This window comes from Parasteatoda tepidariorum, chromosome 1, assembly GCF_043381705.1.
Source record: "Parasteatoda tepidariorum isolate YZ-2023 chromosome 1, CAS_Ptep_4.0, whole genome shotgun sequence".
Classification (NCBI taxonomy): domain Eukaryota; kingdom Metazoa; phylum Arthropoda; class Arachnida; order Araneae; family Theridiidae; genus Parasteatoda; species Parasteatoda tepidariorum.
The window spans coordinates 6,179,140-6,202,416 of record NC_092204.1 but is presented as its reverse complement, the minus strand read 5'-3'; the positions used below and the strand labels follow the sequence as shown (position 1 = coordinate 6,202,416).

General features: G+C 31.6%; 1 protein-coding gene across 1 annotated transcript in view; it reads right to left on the bottom strand.

Moving 5' to 3' along the window:
- Positions 1–23,277, bottom strand: part of LOC107449778 (homeobox protein unc-4 homolog) — a 152,074-nt gene that overhangs the window by 63,354 nt on the left and 65,443 nt on the right. Inside the window, exon 2 of the mRNA XM_016065427.3 lies at positions 340–533. Coding sequence (XP_015920913.2) covers positions 340–533 — 194 coding nt within the window. The remainder of the gene's footprint in view (positions 1–339; positions 534–23,277) is intronic.

The following is a 23,277-nucleotide window of genomic DNA, read 5'->3' as shown; positions in this document are numbered from 1 at the left end:
TACGTCTTACTTTTAAAAATAAAATGATCATTATTGCATTTAGTATATGAAAAAAAAAAACAATTTGAGAAATATGTACGTAATGATGATAGTTAACCATCGTTATTACGTACATATTTCTTTGTAGTCATTCTTATGTTTCATGACTCTACTTCTTAGAATAATATTTCAGAATATATTTTTTCTACTTTTTAGAACATATTCAGTTCTAAACTTGTTATCTCGCTATCGTGAAAATTTTTTTTTAGCGTCCCTTCATTTTTGAGATATCGGGAATCTGTATTAGAAAATAAATATTCTCTCCCAACGAATTCTGACATAAATGAATGTTCTCCTTACCTGTACCCGTGATTCCACGAGGTCCAGCCTCATGGCAAGTGCTTCCCTCATGAATACGTCGGGATAGTGGGATGCTTCGAACGCTTTCTCTAGTTCCTCTAACTGCCATCCGTTGAAGTTTGTTCTCGTCCGCCGTCTCTTCCCTTGACTGCCACTCGTCGAACTAGCATCACCTTCACAATCAGAATCACCTCCTGAAATAATAAACAATATTCAGAGTGAATGCAAGCAATAAGTCACATACACGTAAGTCAAAAAAGTTTGAGCATTAAAAGTTAATTATCAGGTGGGAATGGTTATTATCAGGTGGACATGGTAATTATCAGGTGGAAAAGACTGATGCATTCAACTTATTAGGGGATAGAACATTCGCGTCCCAATGAGGTGAACTGGGTTCGAATCCCAGCGATGGTTGATAGATACGAATTCCCCATCCGGCTTGCACCGACCACAGTGCTGACGTGAAATATCCTCAGTGGCTGACTGAGCTTGGGTTAGAGTCCCCTTGCAGTTGGGCTAACCGTGGGAGATTTTCATCGTTTCCTCTCCGCAAATGAGGGTTAGTTTGATCAAAAAGTCCCCCACGAAGGCCAATACTTGTCATCCAATACTTGATCCAGGAGTTCCCTTGTCTTCCGGATTGGGTTCAAAATTACAAGGCTACGGAGTTGAGAAATGGTAGTTTAAAGCCCAAAATTGGATCGACTGTTCGATGATGGTTATAAAATAAGATACGAGTTAAATAAGTTGGAAAGGAGTAATAATTGCATAATTCTTTATGTCTCTCTCTTTTTTTCCTCTCTTTAAAAAAGGAAAACATATTTTATTTGCAATGGCCAAATGCAAATATATCTCGAGAAATAAAATTTTTAAATTTGATCAAATTTTGCATTTTTATCATTTGAAATTACAATCTTTCAATTAATGTAAAAATTTCTGAACGCAAGAAGTCAAACTTTTTCAAACATAATTAAATAAAATAATAAGTAAATATTCAAAATTATTTTTTTATGGAATCATGTAAGGATAAACGAAATTATTTAATAGTGCAAAAAAATTTTCAATTTGTTTTTAGAGTTCTCGAGATATGGACAAAAAGTGAAATAAACATTGAAGGAATCGTCTCCTACAAAAATTATTGGGAACCTATTTCTCTGATTGCGACTGGATATTTTAAGGATCAGTCGAAAAAAAGGGTATGATTATATTCAGATGTATGTCGGATTTCAAAATATCACATGCACTAAATAATTAATATATTAAAGATTAGGCCCACGAATCAGTATCATTAAATGTATGTATGTATACGTGATAATCCGATCATCAAATCAAAAGTTATTCTTTTTCGTCCACTGTTCATTGCAAGGAGTGAAAATAATGTTCCCCTTAATATTGACCAATAATATTTATACTGGATCACGTATTTTATTACCGGGTACTAGTGTACCCTAACAGAGGAAATAATTATAATCCTAATAGGGAGCACACTATGTGGCCCTATAGGCATGAGTATATATAATATCGTTAAAACGAGGAAATTCGAAGTCAATATTCTGTATTAAAACACGGCCCTATATCTCACTTTAATATTGACCCATAATATTATAACTGCGTTAGAAAATAATCCCATACAGTGTTAAGGGTAGTTCAATAAAATTCATTTAATTAAAAAATCTGCACGTCATCAATATTGATTTTAAAAAAAAAACGCTCAAAACAAATCCTTCCATCAAAGAACGTCTTACACTAAATTAAATCCTTTGCGAAACTTTTCTTCTTTATACATTCAACCACACCTAGTGTATCCCTCAAATCCTAATTTTTATTCCAGGAATACAATTCTCAGGAAAACTTCAATCAGAGATCGAATGTGAAAGGAGGCACACAAAAAACAGGAAAAGAAGAAAAAAAAAAAAACCTGATAAAAATGTAAGAGGAAAATAAAATCCACCACCTATCAGGGAGGAGACTGTATTGTAAGAAAAGGACTCACAGGAAAAAAGAAAAGAAATAAAAAAAGAATTTTTTCCACCCATCCTTACAGTTAACCTTGTGTCTCATATGTATTCTAGGTTTCCTTCTGTTCGAGCTTTGATTACTTCTATTTGGTTCCAGGTAATCATTTGCAGTTCCGGAAAAGAAATAGAATCCAGGGAGATGGGGCTTAGGGTCAGTTTGATTTTATCCTTTCAGAAAGACGGAGATCCGTGGACTAAGATTCGGACTGGATCGCCCCTTTTGGCGAGCATACCCCAGAAGCAATTTTACCTTGGCACCAGTTACAGTGCCTGTCCAAATTAATAGACGCACTAAAAGATTCTATGTATAATCTTAATTATCTGAAGATACTATAATACACAGGGTGGGCAGAGTTATTAAAAAGTGCTTAAAGGTGCTTTTTTCATTGGGTGTATATAAAACATGTAGTATATAAAATCCATTTACATGTGTGTTTAAATACAAAAGTATGGCCTATAATCTCGTGCAAAACATGTAATTAATAAAAAACTACAGTGCGTGTAATCATTTGTTATAATTATTATTATATACTAATATAATACCTGATGTAATAATTATTCTATATCTATATAATATATCGTCTAATGTATCCAATCGTGGAATTTATATTATATATCGTCAGGTTTAACCAATTGATACACGAACGTAAACAAGTACAAACCGGTTTCGGTTACGTAAATACAATAAAGCTGTATAGTATCACGTGATAATTTAAGATTATACATAGAATCTTATAGTACGTCTAATAATTTGGCCAGGGACTGTAAGCTGTGAGCTTTATATATTTATTTTTTTTGGAAAAAGAGGCTCGAAAAATGCTGTTAAAACTTTAGGACACATTAAATAATAGTACATTGCTATAGTTGCAGGTGATGAAAGTTCAATACTGTTTTGAATTTAACGCAAATCACAAACGAAAAGAGAAACTGCCGTGACAAAAACTCTTAAAAAACATTGGCTGAATTGAAAGTCGATATATATCAAGTTTTAAATTCAGTTTAGTTTCTAAAGTTAGCGTGATGAAAGACGTATTTTGTTATTACATCTATCATAGTTTTAAATCAATTTAGTAATAAAAATGTGTGCAGAAAAACAATTAACTCAAAACTATATGCAGTTCTTTTAATTTATATCTTAAACTCACGTAATCCAAAACACAACAACGTAAATAAAAATATTTCAGTTAAAAAAAAAAAAAAAAACCCACTTTCCTTCAATAAATTTTTTCTGACTCAGTCGCTTAAATTTAAGCATTTATTTGCAGCAAATAAAGTTTAGTTTCGTGTTGGTATAAATAGTTCAACAATATGTACATACTTTAACTGTAAAGAAACAGCCAGTTTTGATTGATAAAAGCGAAATGTAGCTAATATTCAATTTTCGCATCAACATGTCACGGAATATACAGTCTATGGTCAAATTATTAAACGCACTATAAGATTCTATGTAAAATCTTAATTATCAAGTGATACTATACAGCTTTATTGCTTTTACGTAACCGAAACCGGCTTTCACTTGTTTACAGTCGTGTATTAATTAATTAAATTAGACCATATGTAATGTAAATTTGACGATTGTTTAAATTAGACGATATATTATGTAAATATAGAATAATTATTATATCAGGTATTATATTAGTATATTATAATAATTAGACCAAATGATTAGAAGCACTGAAGTGTTTTATTAATTACATGTTTTGTACGAGTTTATAGGCAATACTTTTATAGCTAAACATACATGTAATGGGGTTTTGATTCAGAAGATATTTTCATATACTTCCTATTTGTATTTGTTTTTAATGTATTGCATTACAATGTGAATCAATTGCTGCATGAACGTAAACAAGTGCCAACCGTGTAAAAACGATAAAGCTGTATAGTATCCCCTGATAATTAAGACTTTACATAGAATCTTACAGTGCGTCTAATAATTTGACTAGGGACTATAGTGGCTTATTGAAAATGTCGGCTGAAAGCTTCATTAGATAATTTAGTATTGGAATTGATGTTTGGTTGATCGTACGTCGCTTAAATTTATTTACCAAAATTCGAATGAATTCATCGATCTTAATAAATAGAAAGTTTTTGGCGAAGACAGAAGGAATCTTTCATTGGCTGTATATCACGAATCCCCACCTTTTGGCGCCAATCGTATCTCGGGCAACCCCTTTTAAGCTAGAAGGGGAAGAAGACATTTCCGGAGAAATCTTGTCCATCTCACTCTATTTATCTCTTGATGCTTTCGATCTAATCTCAGGCGACGAAAAGAGATTCCTCCCTTTCAAATCGAAACAAAAATAATATCGTCCCCAAATATTTCTGACATACTTGCGTTGAAAAATCATTTTCTTCTTTTTCTGTTAATTAAATGAAAACATTGCTCTTTAGAGTTCTGATTGTTCCATAAGCATTATTTATGCGAAACCAATAGTCGTTCTAGATTGTAAGTGCAAGTATTAAATGCATAAGTAAGAATCAAATGCAAGTATTCAGCTAGTAATATCTTCTATGAGATTGCTTTAGCAATTACTTATTTTTCTGTTGTTTTCTGTTAATTAAATAAAAATATTACTATTAAGCATTCTGATTGTTCCATGAGCATTATTTATGCGAGACCAATAATTGTTCTAGATTGCAAGAGCAAATATTAAATGTATAAGTAAGAATCAAATGCAAGTATTCAGCTAGTCTATGAGATTGTTTTAGCAAGTAATTACATCAAGAAAACTAAACCAGAAGAAAATGCATGGTTATAATAAAGCAGATAGCTTGATCAAATAATAGCGTCCTCAAATATTTCTGACAAGTTGACCATACGTGTTTTGAAAAATCATCTTTTTAAATTGTTTTCTGTTAATTAAATAAAAATATTGCTTTTAAGAGTTCTGATATTTCTATAAGCATTATTTATGCAAGACCAATACTTGTCCTAGATTGCAAGTGCAAATATTAAATGTATAAGTAAGAATCAAATGCAAGTATTCAGCTAGTATGCAAGTATTCTATGAGATTGTTTTAGCAATTACTTACCTAAAGAAAACTAATCACGAAGGAAATGCATGGTTATTATAAAAGCAGATAGCTTGTTCAGCTATTGATATTTTGGAATTATTTCACGTGGTATTCATATTTTCAAATTCTGACATAAACATTTTGTAAGTCGTTCATTGCAAGTTTATGGGTAAAAAAAAAAAAAAAAAAAAAAAAAAAAAAAAAAAAACAGTACAAGTCTTAGGCCAGTATTATTTTCTGTGGGATTATTCGCCCATCTATATTGTTAAGTTATTCCGCCCATTAATTTTTAAATTATTTCGCCTATTAATAATTTTAATAAAGATCACAGGAACGCTACGCGTGTAGTCCATTTAGAAAGTAACTAATGTATTTTGGAACAATAATCTTTTTTGCTAATTTATGCGCAGGATTCTGTAAATTTATTACGTGCCAGATTTTTAAAATGTTCTGCAAAATGATAATATTATGTTTTGAAATTAATGTAAATAAATACAAGCACTCTATCATTGTTTTCTTTTATGGGATTGTTTTGACAATTATTGGTAGTTGGTACACTTTTATAAGTGACTGAAAGTGGTGCAATATAGAGAAAAAAAATCGTATTAACAATAAATCACGGCTTTACACCACTCATGGTGCTTAGCGTTTTTAAAAAGTGCTTAATTTTCCCTTTTCGAAAATGAGATTTTTTTCTTTGACATGTCGATTTTAGCCACTTAATATGCAATAGCGTGCTTTTCACATTGCTCTATCCAACATTTTCATAATCTATTTAGGCGTACCGTCGGTCCATAACGTATAAAAGCGCCAATCATTTTACATGTTTGATGAAATACTTGCGGGTCCGAATGTGCATCTACTTAGCTGGTTTCAGTGAGATTCTTGCACTGTCATGTGCAACTCTGCTGCATTTTGCAAGATATTCTCAATTTCAGACTTCATTTTCCACCCTATGATATCGAACCGAAAAATCTCTCGATCATTTTATAATGGTTAATCTAATCAAGAAAATAGTTATTTGTCAGAAACTAGTTATTTTATCATGATTGTGTAAAGTATTTGAAAATTATTTTGCAATTTGTTTGTGTATATAGTGCTTAAAAATATTTTTCGAGCACTTAAAAAGTAGTTAAAAGCTGCTTATTTTTTGTTGAAAAATTTGACTACGCACCCTGCCACTTCTACAATGAAAGACGCATATCACGCTTAATTTTCCGCGAATTTCTTTAAAAAATAAAGCTTCGGTAACACTAATTTATAAACCATTTACATTATCCAATATTCGAGCATTTTTAGAAAAGTTAATTTAAATCTGAAGTAAATGCCTGAATGTTAAAACAAATAACTCAACAGCTAATAGAAACTTTCCCCCCTTTCTTCTGTAGTTTCTGACTATTGTAATTATTTTAATAAATTGAAAATTTGATCGACGCGCTTGCAGATTCGCGACATTTTTTTGAATATGTTGTTTTTCAACTAAACAATTTCAACTGAAAAAAAAAATAGAGAAAAAAAAATCACGGAAAAAAGAAGTTAAATAGATCCATTCTCGTGTTTTCGATTACAAGAAAAGAACAGCACCCCCTAAATGAATATATAATGACACTGACATTTGCGACGGAAGAAAAAAAAATGAGTAAAAAAAAAAAGTGTTTAAAATATATACAGTCCCGTCTTTTCCTTAATTTGTTAGACACGAGAATTTTGATCACTATGTAATTTGTGTATTATAAACGGTGTATTTTTTTTTTTACTAGAAACTCTCAAACGTATGAAGAAAAAAAAAAAACTTTTTTTTTCCACCCCGAAGGAAAAAAAACGCGCGAAATAAAAGAAATGACACGTTTACGTTTGTCGTGATGTAAAACTTAAAATAAATAAATAAAGACGGTGTCTTGCAACAAAAATGGTAAATAAAAAAAAGTATATATTTTTCTTTGCCTTGCTCGACAACAAAATTGTAGAATAATATTTTTATGAATTTTTTCTTCCGCTAATTACATTTTTTTCAGCGCATCGTTCGAAAAAGAATGGCACTTTTTCTCCCCCCCCCCCCNCCCCCCCCCCCCCCTACACACAGTACATCTATTCTCAAATTAGGTTTCACCTAAAAAAAAACTTCATTTTCTATTTATTATGTGATTTAAATTCGTCTGCACGCTTTAACGGAAGTGCAATTCGAATATCAGTTTTCTAATTAAGCGTAAATATTTATAATTAGAACCTTCTTCATTACAAGAAAGAAGATTAAAAAATATCTTCCCCCAAAAGTAGAGCCGGGTCTGTCAAAGCTATTCGCTAATTATGAGGAATTCCTCATTTTGGTCATTTTTCGTTCGTATTATTCGTTTAATTCTTTGCAAAAAAAAAAGAAACTATTTAAAACTAGAACGATTTAAATTACTTTTCTTTAATGATCAGAAATGGTGCTTGGAAAAATTAGCAAGCGCGATGGAATAAAATGCATAATATTAATTGCAAAATACCTATTTTAAAAAAAAGTAATACATGTTTCTGTGAATGACCATAATCAAGAGAATGTCGACTTTCACCGGTGTATGTCAACAATCACATAGTCGCTTTGGTGAATGTCCGAAATATTTGTCGTATCCGATTTGATATAAATATATTCTTTGATATTATTACATTTATTCAATATTTAAATAAGTTGAATTAACTGAACAAATTGGCAAAATATGTTGTTTTTTTTCGTTTTTGTTAATTTCTCAAAACTTGTGAATTTCCTTTTCCATGAAAGTTTCGCCTACTACTTTAAAAAAAGTCAGACGAGAATATATTTCAAAATATTTAATTGTTGCAATTTAAAAACGAATTCTTTACATAGTGGCACCCCATTTTACAGTAGGTGTAAGATGCCATTTGATTATATTGATTAGATACTTATTATATCCATTAGATACTTATTATTTCTTGATTGTAAAGATTAGATATATATACTTGATTATATCGATTAGGTGATATCTATAATATGAGATATACCTATTCGTCTGACTTTAAGTTAAGTTTCATCTCTTAGTTTTATCACCTAAATAAGTTAAGAAGTAACATTTTAAGAGCTATTATGTGTTGCTTCGTTATAGTAACCCCTGTAAAAATACTATTAGTACGGTTCAGTGCAATCAACTCAATGACCATACAATTGGTTCAATCTATTTAATACTATTACCATACTATGAGTTTTAATTACTTAATTCTATTGCGTACTAATGGTTCAATGTATTAATTACTATTACATAATTGGCCTGATGTATTTCATACTATTACCATACTATGAGTTCAACGCATTTAATACAATTATTACAGTTGATTTGACTAACTTAAAATACTATTACCATATTATTGGTTCGACATATTTAATACTATTACAGAACTATTGTTCGGCATATTTAATAAACTAGAATTGCAGTATATATGAAAATAACATAACTGAAAAATATTGTGAAAAAAACTTAAATTTCAACAAAAAATATTCATGAGAAAGCACTGAAAAAAATATAATAATAAATAAATAAATTTAAAAAAAATCAAATTTACATTTCAAAAGAATTTCACCGATCAAGTGAGGGGGGAGGGGAGGGCTGATACCGATCTGCTCTTCAGATGCTACAATTATTCGTTACATTGCTAGACAAAACAATATTTAAACTTCTCATGACAATTATTTTATTTTATAACCGTCGTTGAACAGCCGATCCAATTTTTTTGGGTTTACCACTGCCAATGTCCAACTCCGTAGCCTTGTAATTTTGAATCAAATTCAGAAGACAAAGGAACTCCTGGATCAAGTATTGGGAGAAATTTGCCTTCGTGGAGGACTTTTTCATGGAACTAACCCGCACTTGCGTTACATGGAGAAGAAAACCACGAGAACCGACAACCACTATTTGACCTGACGGCAAGGGGACTCTAACCCATGGTCTGTGTACTACTTAGGATATTTTACCTCAGCACTGTGGTCGGTGCAAGCTGGATGCGGAATTCGTATTGACCAGCCGTCACTGGGATTCGAACGCTCTATCCCCCAGAGCCATCACGGCTCCTCAAAGATAATTATGCTAAGGATTTCTTCTGATTATCCTAACACTGTTTATGGAACGAATACAAGCATTCGAAATCGCTCAGGAGACACCTTTTTCACTGCCCTCTCATCCCACCTGGCGAAAAAAAAAAAGAAAAAAATCAGTTAGCTTCGACATTCGCGCTATCAAATGGACAGAGGGCGAAAATGATTATTCCTAAATGATTTCTTAACATTTCTATCATCATTTATATAAAGGCAGTCGAAATGTGTGCCGCGTATATTATACTGTCGCGTTCGAATGAAAACGATTAACACACTCCGAAATCGCAAAGGGGGGGGGGCGAATGTAAAACAGAAAGGTAAAAAAGTATGGGGGGGGGCAGAGTATAAAAAGTCTATTAACATTTGGATAATTGAAGAATTATTCAAAAAAGAAAAGAAGGAAAAAGAAATAAATCCCTCTGTTGAACGCGTTAGCGCAATTAAGAGTTATAAATTGCGAAGTTGTCATCACCGCATTTGCAATGTGAACCTCTCCAGACGAAATAATTGGGCGGAATGAGACATCGTTTGGGTATAAAAAATAGTACCTGCTAGGCATTAGAAGAAACATGTGAGCTCCAGCCCCCAGGGAATAGTTCTTTTCGAACGTTATTCGCTTTCTACGTTAGGCCAATTTTTTTTTTCCAATCGAATGTAACAGTTTTGATTTCTTTAATTTTCTTATTTAGCTGCTGGTCACTGTTTTAACATTGTTAAAATCGGTACTTGGTAATCGTAATATCGTTCAAATTTGAAACAACTTTAATCGATTAAATTTATATCGATGCGGAGAATCACATTTACTCATACATTAATCACACCCAATAGCATATGTATACTACAGAGAAAACAAGGAACAAGAAATAAAATAATTTTAATGGAGAAAAAAAATGTTAAGAAATGTTTTGAAAAAATATTTACATTTTTAAATTTATTTTTATTTTAAAAAAATGGCACAAGAACATAAAGAAAAGATGCAACCTTGTCATCAGCTCACACGATTATATCCGCAAAAATGAAGCTTTTTTAAAATTTCTATAAAACACACACACATTATATATATATATATATTANTATTTTCTGAATTTTTTAGCTTATTTTATGAGTTCTATATACTTGCAGCTTATGCGCAGTTAATAAAACTTATTAATTTTCTTCGTTTTTCTCTTTGTTTTTATTGTGCTATATATATACATATCATATTTTTATATTTATTATATATTTTTCTTTAAATATATTTTCTTTAAAATACTACTATATATATCAAAGACCAAAGCATAAGAGCCATCCCCTCTGTAGACGATCAAAATTGCGATGGCATGAATTCGGATCATCCTCTAAGATGTTTTCTAGACAGCCGCCAATAGCCCATTGTGAAGTTCTAGTGCGACGCAAATAATGTACCTCCTACCATAAATTAATCCCAAAAATATTTAAATATAAACACTAATAGAAATGTGAAAAATAAGTAAAATTCCGAATTTGGTTTTAACCAACATAATTTGGCTATTTGCTAAGGTGCATGTCAAAATTTGCTAGCAGCATTTTTGGTAACATTAAAAGGATGGCCCCTTTATTTCAGCTAGTAATTTTACCTCATTTGTTCTAGCATTTTAATCCTCAAAACAAACGTCCTCGTCAATTTATCTTATTAACAAATTATCGAAACAAATTGCATGAAAATCTATTAAATCTGGAAAGAAAAAAAAGAAATCTGATAATCAAAAATAGAAAAAGGGAAGGAACAACCCTCCCCCCTCATATTTTTCCTCGTTTATTGCAAACGACCGTGTAAGCCCCACGATAGGTTTGTTCTTTCCCGTTTGCATTTTTCATGATCCCCCTAATCAAGAAAATCGGGTAAGGGGGAAAGAGAACGTTCGAACGAAAGAACAATGTACGTCACGCGACAAATGGACAACGTTAAAACAAATAAAGCGACACGATTAAATCACAGGAAATATTCCTTTCTCCGGAATGAAATATGAAATTGAAGTTTTTTGTCATTAAAAAGGCATTTCCTTTCGTTGAAAATCCCTTTTTCTGTCTTACTGATAGAATTATCGAACGAGTAATGATTCTAGATGAAATATTCGTTCGATATGTTTAATGATTTTCTTACATCTGTCGGAACACATTATTCATGAATGTTTGCTTTCACCTAATTTCACTTTTCTCATCATTTTGAGTAAAACTTTATTGGGATACCTGCAAGTGACGTAGTGTGTGGGTATCTCGATCCTGATTGGTTGTTGATACGTGGCATTTGCTTACGCTAGCAACTGTTCTTTCCATTTTATTCCTAGTCAGCCAAGCCCGTCAAGTATCAATACTCTTAAATGACACATTCCGAATTCCTTCGCAAAGATTTCAATTCTTTCACTATATATTTACACTTGGACTCTTTCACTATATATTACATTCTTATATTATCTTGGATTCTTTCATTATATATTGCATTCTTATATTATCTTGGACTCTTTCACTATATATTACATTCTTATATTATCTTGGATTCTTTTACTATATATTACATTCTTATATTATCTTGGATTCTTTCACTATATATTACATTCTTATATTATCTTCAGGGTGCGTAACCAAATAATTTAACAAAAAATAAGCACCTTTCAAGCACTTTTCAAGCACTCAAAAATATTTTTAAGCACTTTAAAAAAATATCAAAATTAGGCAGGGTTGGAATGATTTTGACAATCGACGATTTTATCTTGTTTTAACCGTCATGTCAAAAAAAAAAACCTTTTGGCATTGTTTTTGACAATTGTCAAAAATCATGAAATTTTGAATTATGTAAAACGAATGGTGTTTTCAAACGCTACGGACTAACTATAAGCCGAAATAGATTGGGGTTGAATTAATTATGAAAACGTTGAATAGAAAGAACAATGTTAACTGTGTTTTTTTGCATAATTCGAAGCGAAAATCAACATAGTAAAGGAAAAATCTCATTTCGAAAAAGGGATAATTAAGCACTTTTTAAGAACACCCAATGAAAAAAGCAACTTTAAGGGCTTTTAAAAAGCGAAAATCGAAAATAAGCAATTTTCAGCACTTTTTAAAAACGCTACGTACACTGTATCTTGAATTCTTTCACTGTATATTACAACTTTTCTGCCCAGACCTAAATTTTTGTTGTAGTTTTCTTAAAACAGCGCCATTAATTTAAAACACAAACATGAAATCGTGATATTACAGTTGTAAAAAATCGACACTTCATAAGTTGAATTGTTGTTATCAAATTTGAACTAGATGAATATAAAGTGAAAATGTTACTACGGGATACCTGCAAGTGACGTGGTGTGGGTATCTCGATTCTGATTGGTTATTGAAACGTGGCATTTGTTTACGCTAGCAACTGTTCTTTCCATTATATTTCATGTTAACCAAGCCCATCAAGTATCAATGCTTTTAAATGACACATTCTAAATTCTTTCATAAAGATTCTTTCTCAAAGATTTCAATTCTTTCACTATATATTTACGATTGAACTTAACACAGAAACAGGCACGCAGCCACGTGGGACATAAACTAATTATGCATCAAAGTTGCCAGATACGCAAAACAGAAATATATCACGGTTACAATAAAATACGTAAGCAAATAATAAATCTAAGTTATGTAAAAGAGGTAGACGAGAAAGAATTATATTTCAACTAATTTGATGTGTGATAGGGCTATGTATTTAACTATAGTATGGTTAATGAACATTCTAACTTAGGTAGAGAAATTTACCTCAACTTTTAGACGCCATTTTGCTGATAGAGATTAACTGTCGCTGACGTCCTAAGTCACATGTGTGAGTATGGGAGTTCTCCTTCCTGAAGTACCCATTATTTTACCCATTCATGCTGCATTTGAGAAGAGACCATTGAAACTTGTTTTTCCTAAGTTGCCAACTTTAAGCTGTATTGTTTGAAACCAGTCAAATTTAACGAAGCATTCAAAAACTTAACTTTAAAAACTAGTCTTCGGCAAAAAAAGTGATAAGACCAACTACAGATATGATCTTGCTTTAACAATCCCTCTTTCGAAAAAGAACTCCGTTTGCTAAATCGGCAAGCGTGAAGGTGTTATCAAGGTATGGAAATTGAAATTTTTTTTTTTTTAATCATAATGCTTTCGAGCTTTCTTATCCATTATGATGGCATGTATGCTTACTTTAAACAATCATAAGTAGAGCCCGGATTTTGATGACCTAAAAAATCTCAATTAACGCCATTAAAAAGTGCAAAAAATGCCCTTAAAAGTACAAAAAATGCCCTTAAAATGCGAAAATTGCGCTAAAAATACCTTATGACATGACTTAAATAGAAGTAAAAATATTGAACTAAAACAATGTTTTACTCTTTAAAATTATTATGAGTCGTTTCAAAAAATATAAAGCAATGCAATACTTGTTCTACGTTCATTAAAGTTTGACAAATATGTTTTATATCCAAAAATAAGAAGAAAAAAAGGAAAATATATTGACGCCAAAACATTTTCATTTTGTATAGAAACTTAAGTGAATATAACAACTTCCATCTCATAATATTACTAAATATCAGAATTACAGTGGATTATTAAATTTTTTTTATTAATATTTTGAAATGTAAACGAGCGTCTCTTGTCTGAAAGCAAGTTTTTATACCAGGAGAAGCTTCTTTCAACGTCTACTGATGTAATTGGTGCGTACTTGAAAAGGACGGTCACACTTACAGACAATTCTTCTTCAATTTGAAAAGATGTTGCCTCACCTGTTAATATCCTAGAAATTTTCTTCATTGTTTGGAAGCCAGTGTAATAATAAAAAATTATAAAAAATAATAAGAATTAGAAAAATTTAATAAAAAATTTAAAAAATGCTTTAAAATTTTAAAGAAAATGCCCTATAAATCTCAAAAAATGCTCTAAAGGACAAAGAATGTCCAAAAAAGCAAAAAATGCAAAAAAATTGCAAATGTCATCAAAATCCGGGCCTTAATCATAAGCTTTTAATTTACACAGGAAACGAATATAACGAAGAACAGGAAACGAATAATTATACACGAACTTAAAGAAGTACAAACCGGTTTCAGTAGCGTAAAAACAATAAAGCTGTATAGTATCACCTGATAATTAAGATTTTACATAGAATATTATAGTGCGTCTAATAAGTTGGGAATGGACTGTATTTTATGTAATTTTAAAAAAAAGAATTATATGCTTCATTTCTTTAGTTTTAAAATTTTTTGAAGTCTTTCCTGAAATTATCTAAATCTTGAAAAGTTTTCATATCAAGAATCATATCATTGAAAAGTTTCCATCAATGATTTAAAATATTTATTGCGAATCGTTACTTTCATTCGTCAAGTGTTCTTATGACCATATTTATTGGTGCATGATATTAGATCAGCATCTTTTAAGCTTTTGCTTTAATAAATGAAAATGCAGCAGTTATTGAGTATCATGTTTAACGCCAATTTGGTGAGGTTAAATTTTATTTAGGATGATTTTCGCCAACTCTTCCGATTTTGTCCGTAGACATTCAAATTTCGAATTAGTTTACAATTATCAGATTGGAAAAGAAAATGTTCCACTTTTTTAAACAACTTTCACGTTGCTTCATTATCTACAATTTAAAAATTTATTTTCGGAAGAAATATGCGTAAAAAAATTTTTAGGAGAAAATATATTGTAATAAAAATAAAAACTTGGTTAAAAAAACAATTCAAATCCGCTGCAGTTATAGTAGAAAAAACGGAAAACACCCTAAGCTTCGAAGAACGTGAAGCTAAGTATGAGGGAAAAATAGAATTAGACTTTTTTCTACCCTGAAACTTTGTAGACAAAACAAAATTGCTAGAATACATTTTTTTAAATTTATTGCTGAAATCTGACAAAAACAGACAAATAAAAATGACTAGAATTTTCTTTTTTTGCAAAGTATCAGCAATTTTTTCCGCACTTGGAGAGTTTTGAATCAATAAATTCCTCCAATATTTAATCCTAAATCATTCCACAAATAGATTTGATCACATTTCGACATATTTCTTTACTGTCTTGTTTAACAAAATTCTGCTTCTTACCAGCTTTCATTTTTATCTAGCAAAAACAGACAAATAAAAATTACTAGAATTTTCTTTTTTACATAGTATCTTCAATTTTTAAAGGACTTGGAGAATTTTGAATCAATAAACCCTTCCAACTTTTAATCCTAAATCATTCCACTAATAGATTTGATCACATTTTGGGAACGTTTCTTTAGCTTCTTGTTTAACGGAATCACAAAATTCTGCTTCTTACCAGCATTTCTTATTGCTGAAATCTGGCAAAAACAGACAAATAAAAATGACTAGAATTTTCTTTTTTTGCGAAGTATCTTCAATTTTATTCGGACTTGGAGAGTTTTGAATCAATAAATCCTTCCAATTTTTAATCCTAAATCATTCGACAAATAGATTTGATCACATTTTGGAACGTTTCTTTAACTTCTTGTTTAACATAATCACAAAATTCTGCCTCTTACCAGCCAGCGTTCCTTGTTACCGAAACCTGCCAGGTGGCCAAAAATTGCTCAGGATTACCCCTCCTCATGACCTCGTCAATGTTCCAGACTTCCTTAAACAGGAACCGCAAGAAAGAATACTTATTTTACGTTTTACTGGCCAGTATTTTGCATTAAGCGGCCATTAGGCTTAAGAATGAAAGAAACGAAGTAGGCTTGACAGGAAAACAATCAAGGAGTGGGGCTAAGTAAACAAAATAAGCCCAAAGTGATGGTTTCAATCTTTGCAACATTATAATTTAGAGGAAAGTGCGCACGCGTCAAGCTACACACTAGCCAGGCGTCTCTAATAATTGGATTTCTTACCTTTTCAAAAAGAAACCGAAAGCAAAGCGTCCACTTCGTGACCCATCATTAAAGGAGGTGTAGAACTCACGAATTCTCTCTCTCTCTCTCTCTCTGATGGTGATGTCCTCAATCAGTGATTATCAGGTACTTATCTTTCCACCCATGAAAATCGCTGAACCTCTCCCCCTCACATCTTTAAAGAATCTATTAAAGATGGAATTACTCAAAAAGAAAGATTTTATAATAACCACAGGAAGCAGAACATTCGATTCGGAAAAAACTGCAAAACAAATGGGCGTATTGGGTGTCAAAATCCAGACTGAAATCTAGAAAAGATTAATAAAATTCTAGAAAATATTAGTAAAGACAAAATTCTAAATTCTAAAAATTGTCGGTATCGAGTGAGTTATTTCTAAAGAAGTGTTAGTAAAATTTTTGAAGAGATCGCTTAAATTTTTGAAATCCTAGAAAATGCTAGAATTTCTAGAAAATGGGAGTAAATTATAAACTAAACTCAGCGGCGCGACAGCCCAAGAGGGCCAAGGCCTACTGTGCCCATCTCAGTTTTCATGGCCTTGGGCTCTGGGGTGCAGGAGCAGATGTTCCGGTCAGGTGGTCAGCCGAACGCGAAACCCCCAGTGTTTAGTTCCCAAGCATGCTTGGTACTCATTTATCGACCCACTGAAGGGATAAAAGGCTGAGTCAACCCTGCCCGGCCCGAGGATCGAACCAGGGGCCTGTGGCACGACAGCGCGAAGCGCTACCGCTCAGCCACCGGGCGTCAATATATAATAGCCAATATATTATAAACTAGCAATATATTATAAACGTCAATATATTATAAACGTCAATATATTATAAACTAGCAATATAAAAAAAATTTTTAAAGTCAATTCCTCCTTAAAAACACGGACAATAAAGAAAAGTTATATTTTAGTTACTTTTTATTAAATTATTATAATTTTTTCTTCTTCCATATAAAACTAAAATTAATTAATTAAACTTAATTAAGAAATTAATATTGAATTAAAATCGGGTCCGCTGTTCAATGACAGTTATGAAATAAAATACATTTTGTTAGTACAAACGAGATATATATATATANTATATATATATTATAATAATAATAATAAATTGAGTCAAAGATTTAACTAGATCAACTTAGATTTTTTTTTTTTAATCGACATGATGATTTATTTAAAACTAATCACACTTAGGAAAATTACAATACCGAAAATTTTACTTAATTTTTCTTTTTAAATTTTGTTTTACAGTAACTTTTTATACTTACCAATTTTCGTCATGAAAATTCTTTAAAAAATTAACTATTTTAATTCGAAAAATATTAAATCAATGATATTTAGGATTATTTGAAAAGGAACAAACTCGATGTTTAAATCAGAGTCTAAACTGTAAAAGAAACATAATTGACAGTATATTCTATATTATTTTTACGGTTCTATCTTTATGCTTAGAATTCTTGAAAAATCTTAAAAATCTAAGGCGCAATTTTTTGAAAGATGATTCATTTTTCATCCATTGTCTTACAACAAACGCAACATCGTTTGAAGCAAAGAAATGTTTACCATACCAAATTATCGTTTGCAGAAAGAGATGGCGGGAGATGTTTGCGTGATGTTCCAAAAGAAGATCGCCGGAAGCCACGAGGGAAAAGACCGATAATGAATAGGAAGGATATCTACCATGTTAAATGATACGTTGTTCTTCATAAAAAGAAATGTTCGAACAGATTTCGTTTTTCAGAAAAATTCTTTTCCTGATTCGTTTAGAAAGTTGAAATGAATACTTGTTGTCCGTCGAACAAATAAGTAGGGTTCTTTTAAACAAATCCTACTGCGGGAAAGAAAGTTTCAAGTTGCAAAAGAATGTAAGGTATACTTTGAGCTTAGTGGAATAAAATTAAAGCAAAACAACATGAATAAAGCGCACCATATAGTTGTGCTTTCGGTACATTTATATAGGCTCGATTCGCATCGATTTCATGCAGAGTTTAAAGAGTTCTCAGATGCAAGCACAACTTTGGAATTACACAGAAACAAAATATTCAATCCATATAACTTTTGTTTAGCAAAAAACTATTGGACGAATTACATATTTTATTTTAAAACCATCGTTGAACAGCCCACATAATTTTTGGATTTACGATTACTAATGTTCAACTCAGTAGCCTTGTAATTTTGAACCCAATCCAGAAGACATGGGAAATCCAGGATCAAGTATTGAGAGAAATTTTCCTTCGTGGAGGACTTTTTGATGGAACTATCCCGCATTTACGTTACATGGAGAGGAAAACTAAGAGACCCTCCCACTGTCAGCCTGATGGCAAGGGGACTCTAACCCATAATCCGTCTACCAATGAGGATATTTCGCGTCAGCACTGTGGTCGGTTTAAACCGGATGCGAAATTCGAATCGACCAGCCAACGCTGGGATATGAAAATGGTTCACCTCATTGGAGGGCGAACGCTCTATCCCCTGAGCCGCCACAGTTCGAGCAGCTTATATATTTACTTATAAAAAAATTAAGAATTTCTACAAAATGGTTGGCTTATTGATTTGTTGGGATCACGCCCGTGAGGCGACAATTGTCGCCAAACTTTCGATAAATGTCGCTGAAATAAGCATGCGTGACAAAGTTGTCGCTTTGAAATATGGTTGGAATTTAAAAAATAGTTACGAAAAATATATTTTTTTTTTTCTTCATCAAATTCCATGCTATTAAAAAAAAAAATCCGTTGTACTAATTTTATTGTTCTACTCGTAGCAAGAAGCTCAAATAGGTAGATTCAAATGGAATAACAGGTAATGTCTGGTACAAAACGTTTTATAATCACAAATTTGTATTTTTAAGTTAATGAGGCAAGCGTTATAAAGATTCTCCAGTTTTTTATTCAATTGAGTAGAGTTTATTTATTTAAAAGAAATACTTCGCCTCTAAATTTTGAAAAAGTTATTCTTTAGAATAAAATTTATTTTCGATTTCAGCTCCTTTTAACATAATCAGAATCTTTAGGCCTTAGTTAATCAGAAATTTAGAATGGCAAAAATAATCACGAATCTGTATTCTTAAGATAATATAGCAACCGTTAAGAGATTTCCATGTTTTATACACTTTATTTATTTAAAAAGAACGTTTCTCCGGTAAATTTCGAAAAAAAAGTTATTCTTTAGAATAAAATCTACTTACGATTTAAGCTCTTTTTAGCATAATCAAGAATCTTTAGTCCAAAGTTAATCAGAAATTTAGAACTCAAAAATAATAAAAAATTTGTATTCTTAAGATAATATGGCAACCGTTAAAAGATTTCCATGTTTTATACACTTTATTTATTTAAAAAGAACGTTTCTCTGTTAAATTTCGAAAAAAAAGTTATTCTTTAGAATAAAATCTACTTTCGATTTAAGCTCCAGCAATGTAAATACATCAATAAACTAAGGAAATAGAAAAGAAATATTTCCAGTTTGAAATTTGAAAATTGGTTCCAGAAAAGGAAAAGCCCGACAGTCGAAGTAATGCAACATCAAAATTCTTCCTTTAAATTTTTTTTTCCTTCTTTTTTTCATTCCAAAATTTCAACGTAGAGGCTACCTCCAAATGTCTTATAAAATATTCCATTTTAGAAGAAGAAGAAAAAAAGACACAACGATTTTACAAGCTTTAAATATGAAAAACCCTGCTTCGATGTATGTATTTCCTACAAAACACACGATCTTTTGGCGAAGGTATTGCAAATTCGTGTAAATCGAATTTATGCATACGTTCTGAATGGGGTGTGGTCACAGATAGGATGGAACATTTTTTTTTTCTTTCACTCTCAAGTTTATGTGCGAAGAAAAATGATTCCGTCTTCAGGATTTATTCGTTGGACAGAATATTCTAAGCTTTTGATGGGCGTTAGGATGGATACATTTAAATATTCGGTTTCCGCGAATGAAATAAGAAATAGATTACTTTTGAATTTTTCATCGCGATAAAAAGGACACAATGAAAATTGTGAGAAAGAAGTAAGCAAATGAATTTTCGATCAAGAAAAAGTTATTACAAAAAAAAAAGTAGAAAGGTTGATTTATTGTGAAAAAAAAAATGCTTCTGAACCTTCTACAACACATATGTTGGGTCTTTCTAATCAAATTGTTATTGCACTAATACAAATCACCAAAGAAATAATAAAAAGAAAGGTAGTTCAAACAATTATGGAACCCGTTATTTTGCTTTTACTATTATTTACAGAATATAATTGCTATATAGTTTATCGAGATTTTGTTTATTTATTTATTTGAAAAATTGAAGGAAAAAAAAAACATCTGTAAGCAGTTTAGAATCTTAGAACCAATTGATCTTAAAGCGTGTCAAGTTCAAATCGTCATCAAATCATGGATATATTTAATTTCTTTATAAATTATACGTGCACGACTATTGATTTCATTACATAAATCCTGTTTCGTTTAACTCAATGGCTTATCTGACTAACTTTTTTATTGAATTATTATTTGGTATCATAATCTTAATTATTTAGTTTATGCATCCTATAGTTCTTGCTGTCCCTAATTATCATACTTTACAGTTCACACAACTTACCACTTAGTGGTAATGCTACTAATTTTGCCTTTCTGGTGGCGCAGTTAATTTAGGAGTCTTTCACACTGCTGGCCGGAGAGCTGGGGTAGTGAGTTCGATCCTGATGATCGACAAAAAAATCAGTCTGCATACGCCGCAAGGGACACGTTTAATCTGTCGTGGCTGAAAGAACACATGCTGGTTGTGGTGCGAAAGTTTGATAAGAGGGTTACCAGCTCAAGAGCTGTCCTAGTCAACTGAAGAGTCAAAATTCGTGACCTTCCTACCATGTCTATCAAAAGATAGTTCCCTATGAATGAGGTAATGCTGCTACTAATTTTGCCCTATGTCTTCATCAGTTTGTTTAATTTAGTTACTCATGTTCTTGTTCTTTCGTAGCTAGTTACTAGTTCAATGCCTTTAAGTTCTTGGCGGTGTTTGTATTACTGATTTTCTCCTATTTAGTTAAACATGTACTTCATGGTGCTAGTCTATATTATTTCTCGTTCATGCGCTTAAGTTCTCTGTTTTATTTATTACAAATTTTAGTCCTATCTAATCACCAGTTTTATTTTACTTTATAACCGTCGTTGAACAGCTGATCCAATTTTTTGGGTTTACGACTACTAATGTTCAACTTTGTAACCTTGTAATTTTGAACCCAGTCCAGAAGACAACAGAACTCCTGGATCAAGTATTGGAAGACATTCGCCTTCGTGGAGGTATTTTTTGATGGAACAATCCCTCATTGGCGTTATATAAAGAGGAAGGCCACGAAAACCTCCCACGGTTGATCTGACGGCAGGGGACTCTAATCCATGCTCCGTCTACCTCTGAGGATATTTCACGTCAGCACTGTGGTCGGTACAAGGCTGATGCGGAATTCGTATCGACCAACCATCGCTGGGATTTGAACTCGGTTCACCTCATTGGAAGGCGAACGCTCTATAACCTGAGCCATCGCGACTCTAATCACCAGTTTGTATAACTCAGTTCTCGTTCGTTATCTAATTTTGTATCACTATTTGGAATCAATTTTCTGCTATCTAGTCAGTTTAATTTAATATGCGTGTTCTCTCCAAGCAAATCATGCAACTTAGTTCTGGGCTTCAGTTTCATCTTCCCTTCTTACTAGATAACTAAACTAGTCAAGCATTTATTTTAAGTCATGCTTTATGATCAAACAATTACAATTTAGATTGTAATTTTTCTGAACGAACAACAACTTTCATTTTAAAATATATACTATATCAAGTTATTTCAAATGGACACTTTTTTTTTTTTACTCTGATTTGGGAATTTATTTTGATGCCATGCATTTTTGAATCCGGTGGACCTAAAAATGATTTTAAATGATATATCTCAGAAATCCTGTAAACCTTACGGCAACCTTGTTTCGGAATTTTCTTTTTATTGTCCCGAAAATGTTTGTATTAAAAACCTTTTTTCAATAAAGAAAAAATATTGCAGTTTCAAACCTTTCATCCTAAAAGGATTCAAAATTATTTTTTTAAAAACTACTGTCACTTAGGTCCATCATGACGTTTAGCTGACGTCACACTAGCGATAGGATCAATTTGCATGGTCCATTAAAATTTCAAGACGGGGTGGATTTTAGCTGAGCATACAAGACTTTGGGAAAAGAAAACCTTATAATTACCTAGATTTAAGATTATTTTCACCTTGAGACTAGCTTTATGAAAGGATTTTTTCATTCTTGAAAACCTTAAGTCAACCTCGATTTAAGGTTTTTATATAGAAGGTTGTTTTCCATGGTTTTGGATTAGGGTGATGTACTTAGAATAGACAGATCTCGTTTTAAGGTTAGAAGGTTTACACGTAAACCGTATAGCAAACCTTTTTAGGTTTGAAAGGTTTTTGTTGAGTGAAAATAAACCTTATTTTGCTATCTGGGATATTTTGTAAGCTCAGTTTTGTCTAAGTAAAATTCGTTTAGGATTCTTTTCAAATTAATAAAATTAGAACGTTTCGAGATTATTGCTGGAAGAAAAAAAAGTGGAGCTGACAAAAACGTCACTTTTCATAATATTGAGGGGATGTCGGCACATCCTGCAACGATTTTCCTTTTAAAAAAAAAAAAGAAAGAAAGAAAGAAATACCTCATATCTTTTTTTTTACGAACAGGGTCTTTGTCGAACCACGATAAAGATATAAATACGCTCATAAAATAAAACAGGACAAAAACTAAATAAAGGCATATTTACCCGGGAACATATTCACAAACAATTCATCCCGTGTTGAATTATTCATGAGACGCGATAACGAAATCGCTGACAAAAAGCGCTCTTTTTATAAAAAAATAAATAAATAAATAAAAACAAGAATTGCATAGTTTAAGTTGAAAAGAAAGTGGGGGATTTTTGAGGAATGAAATATATATATAT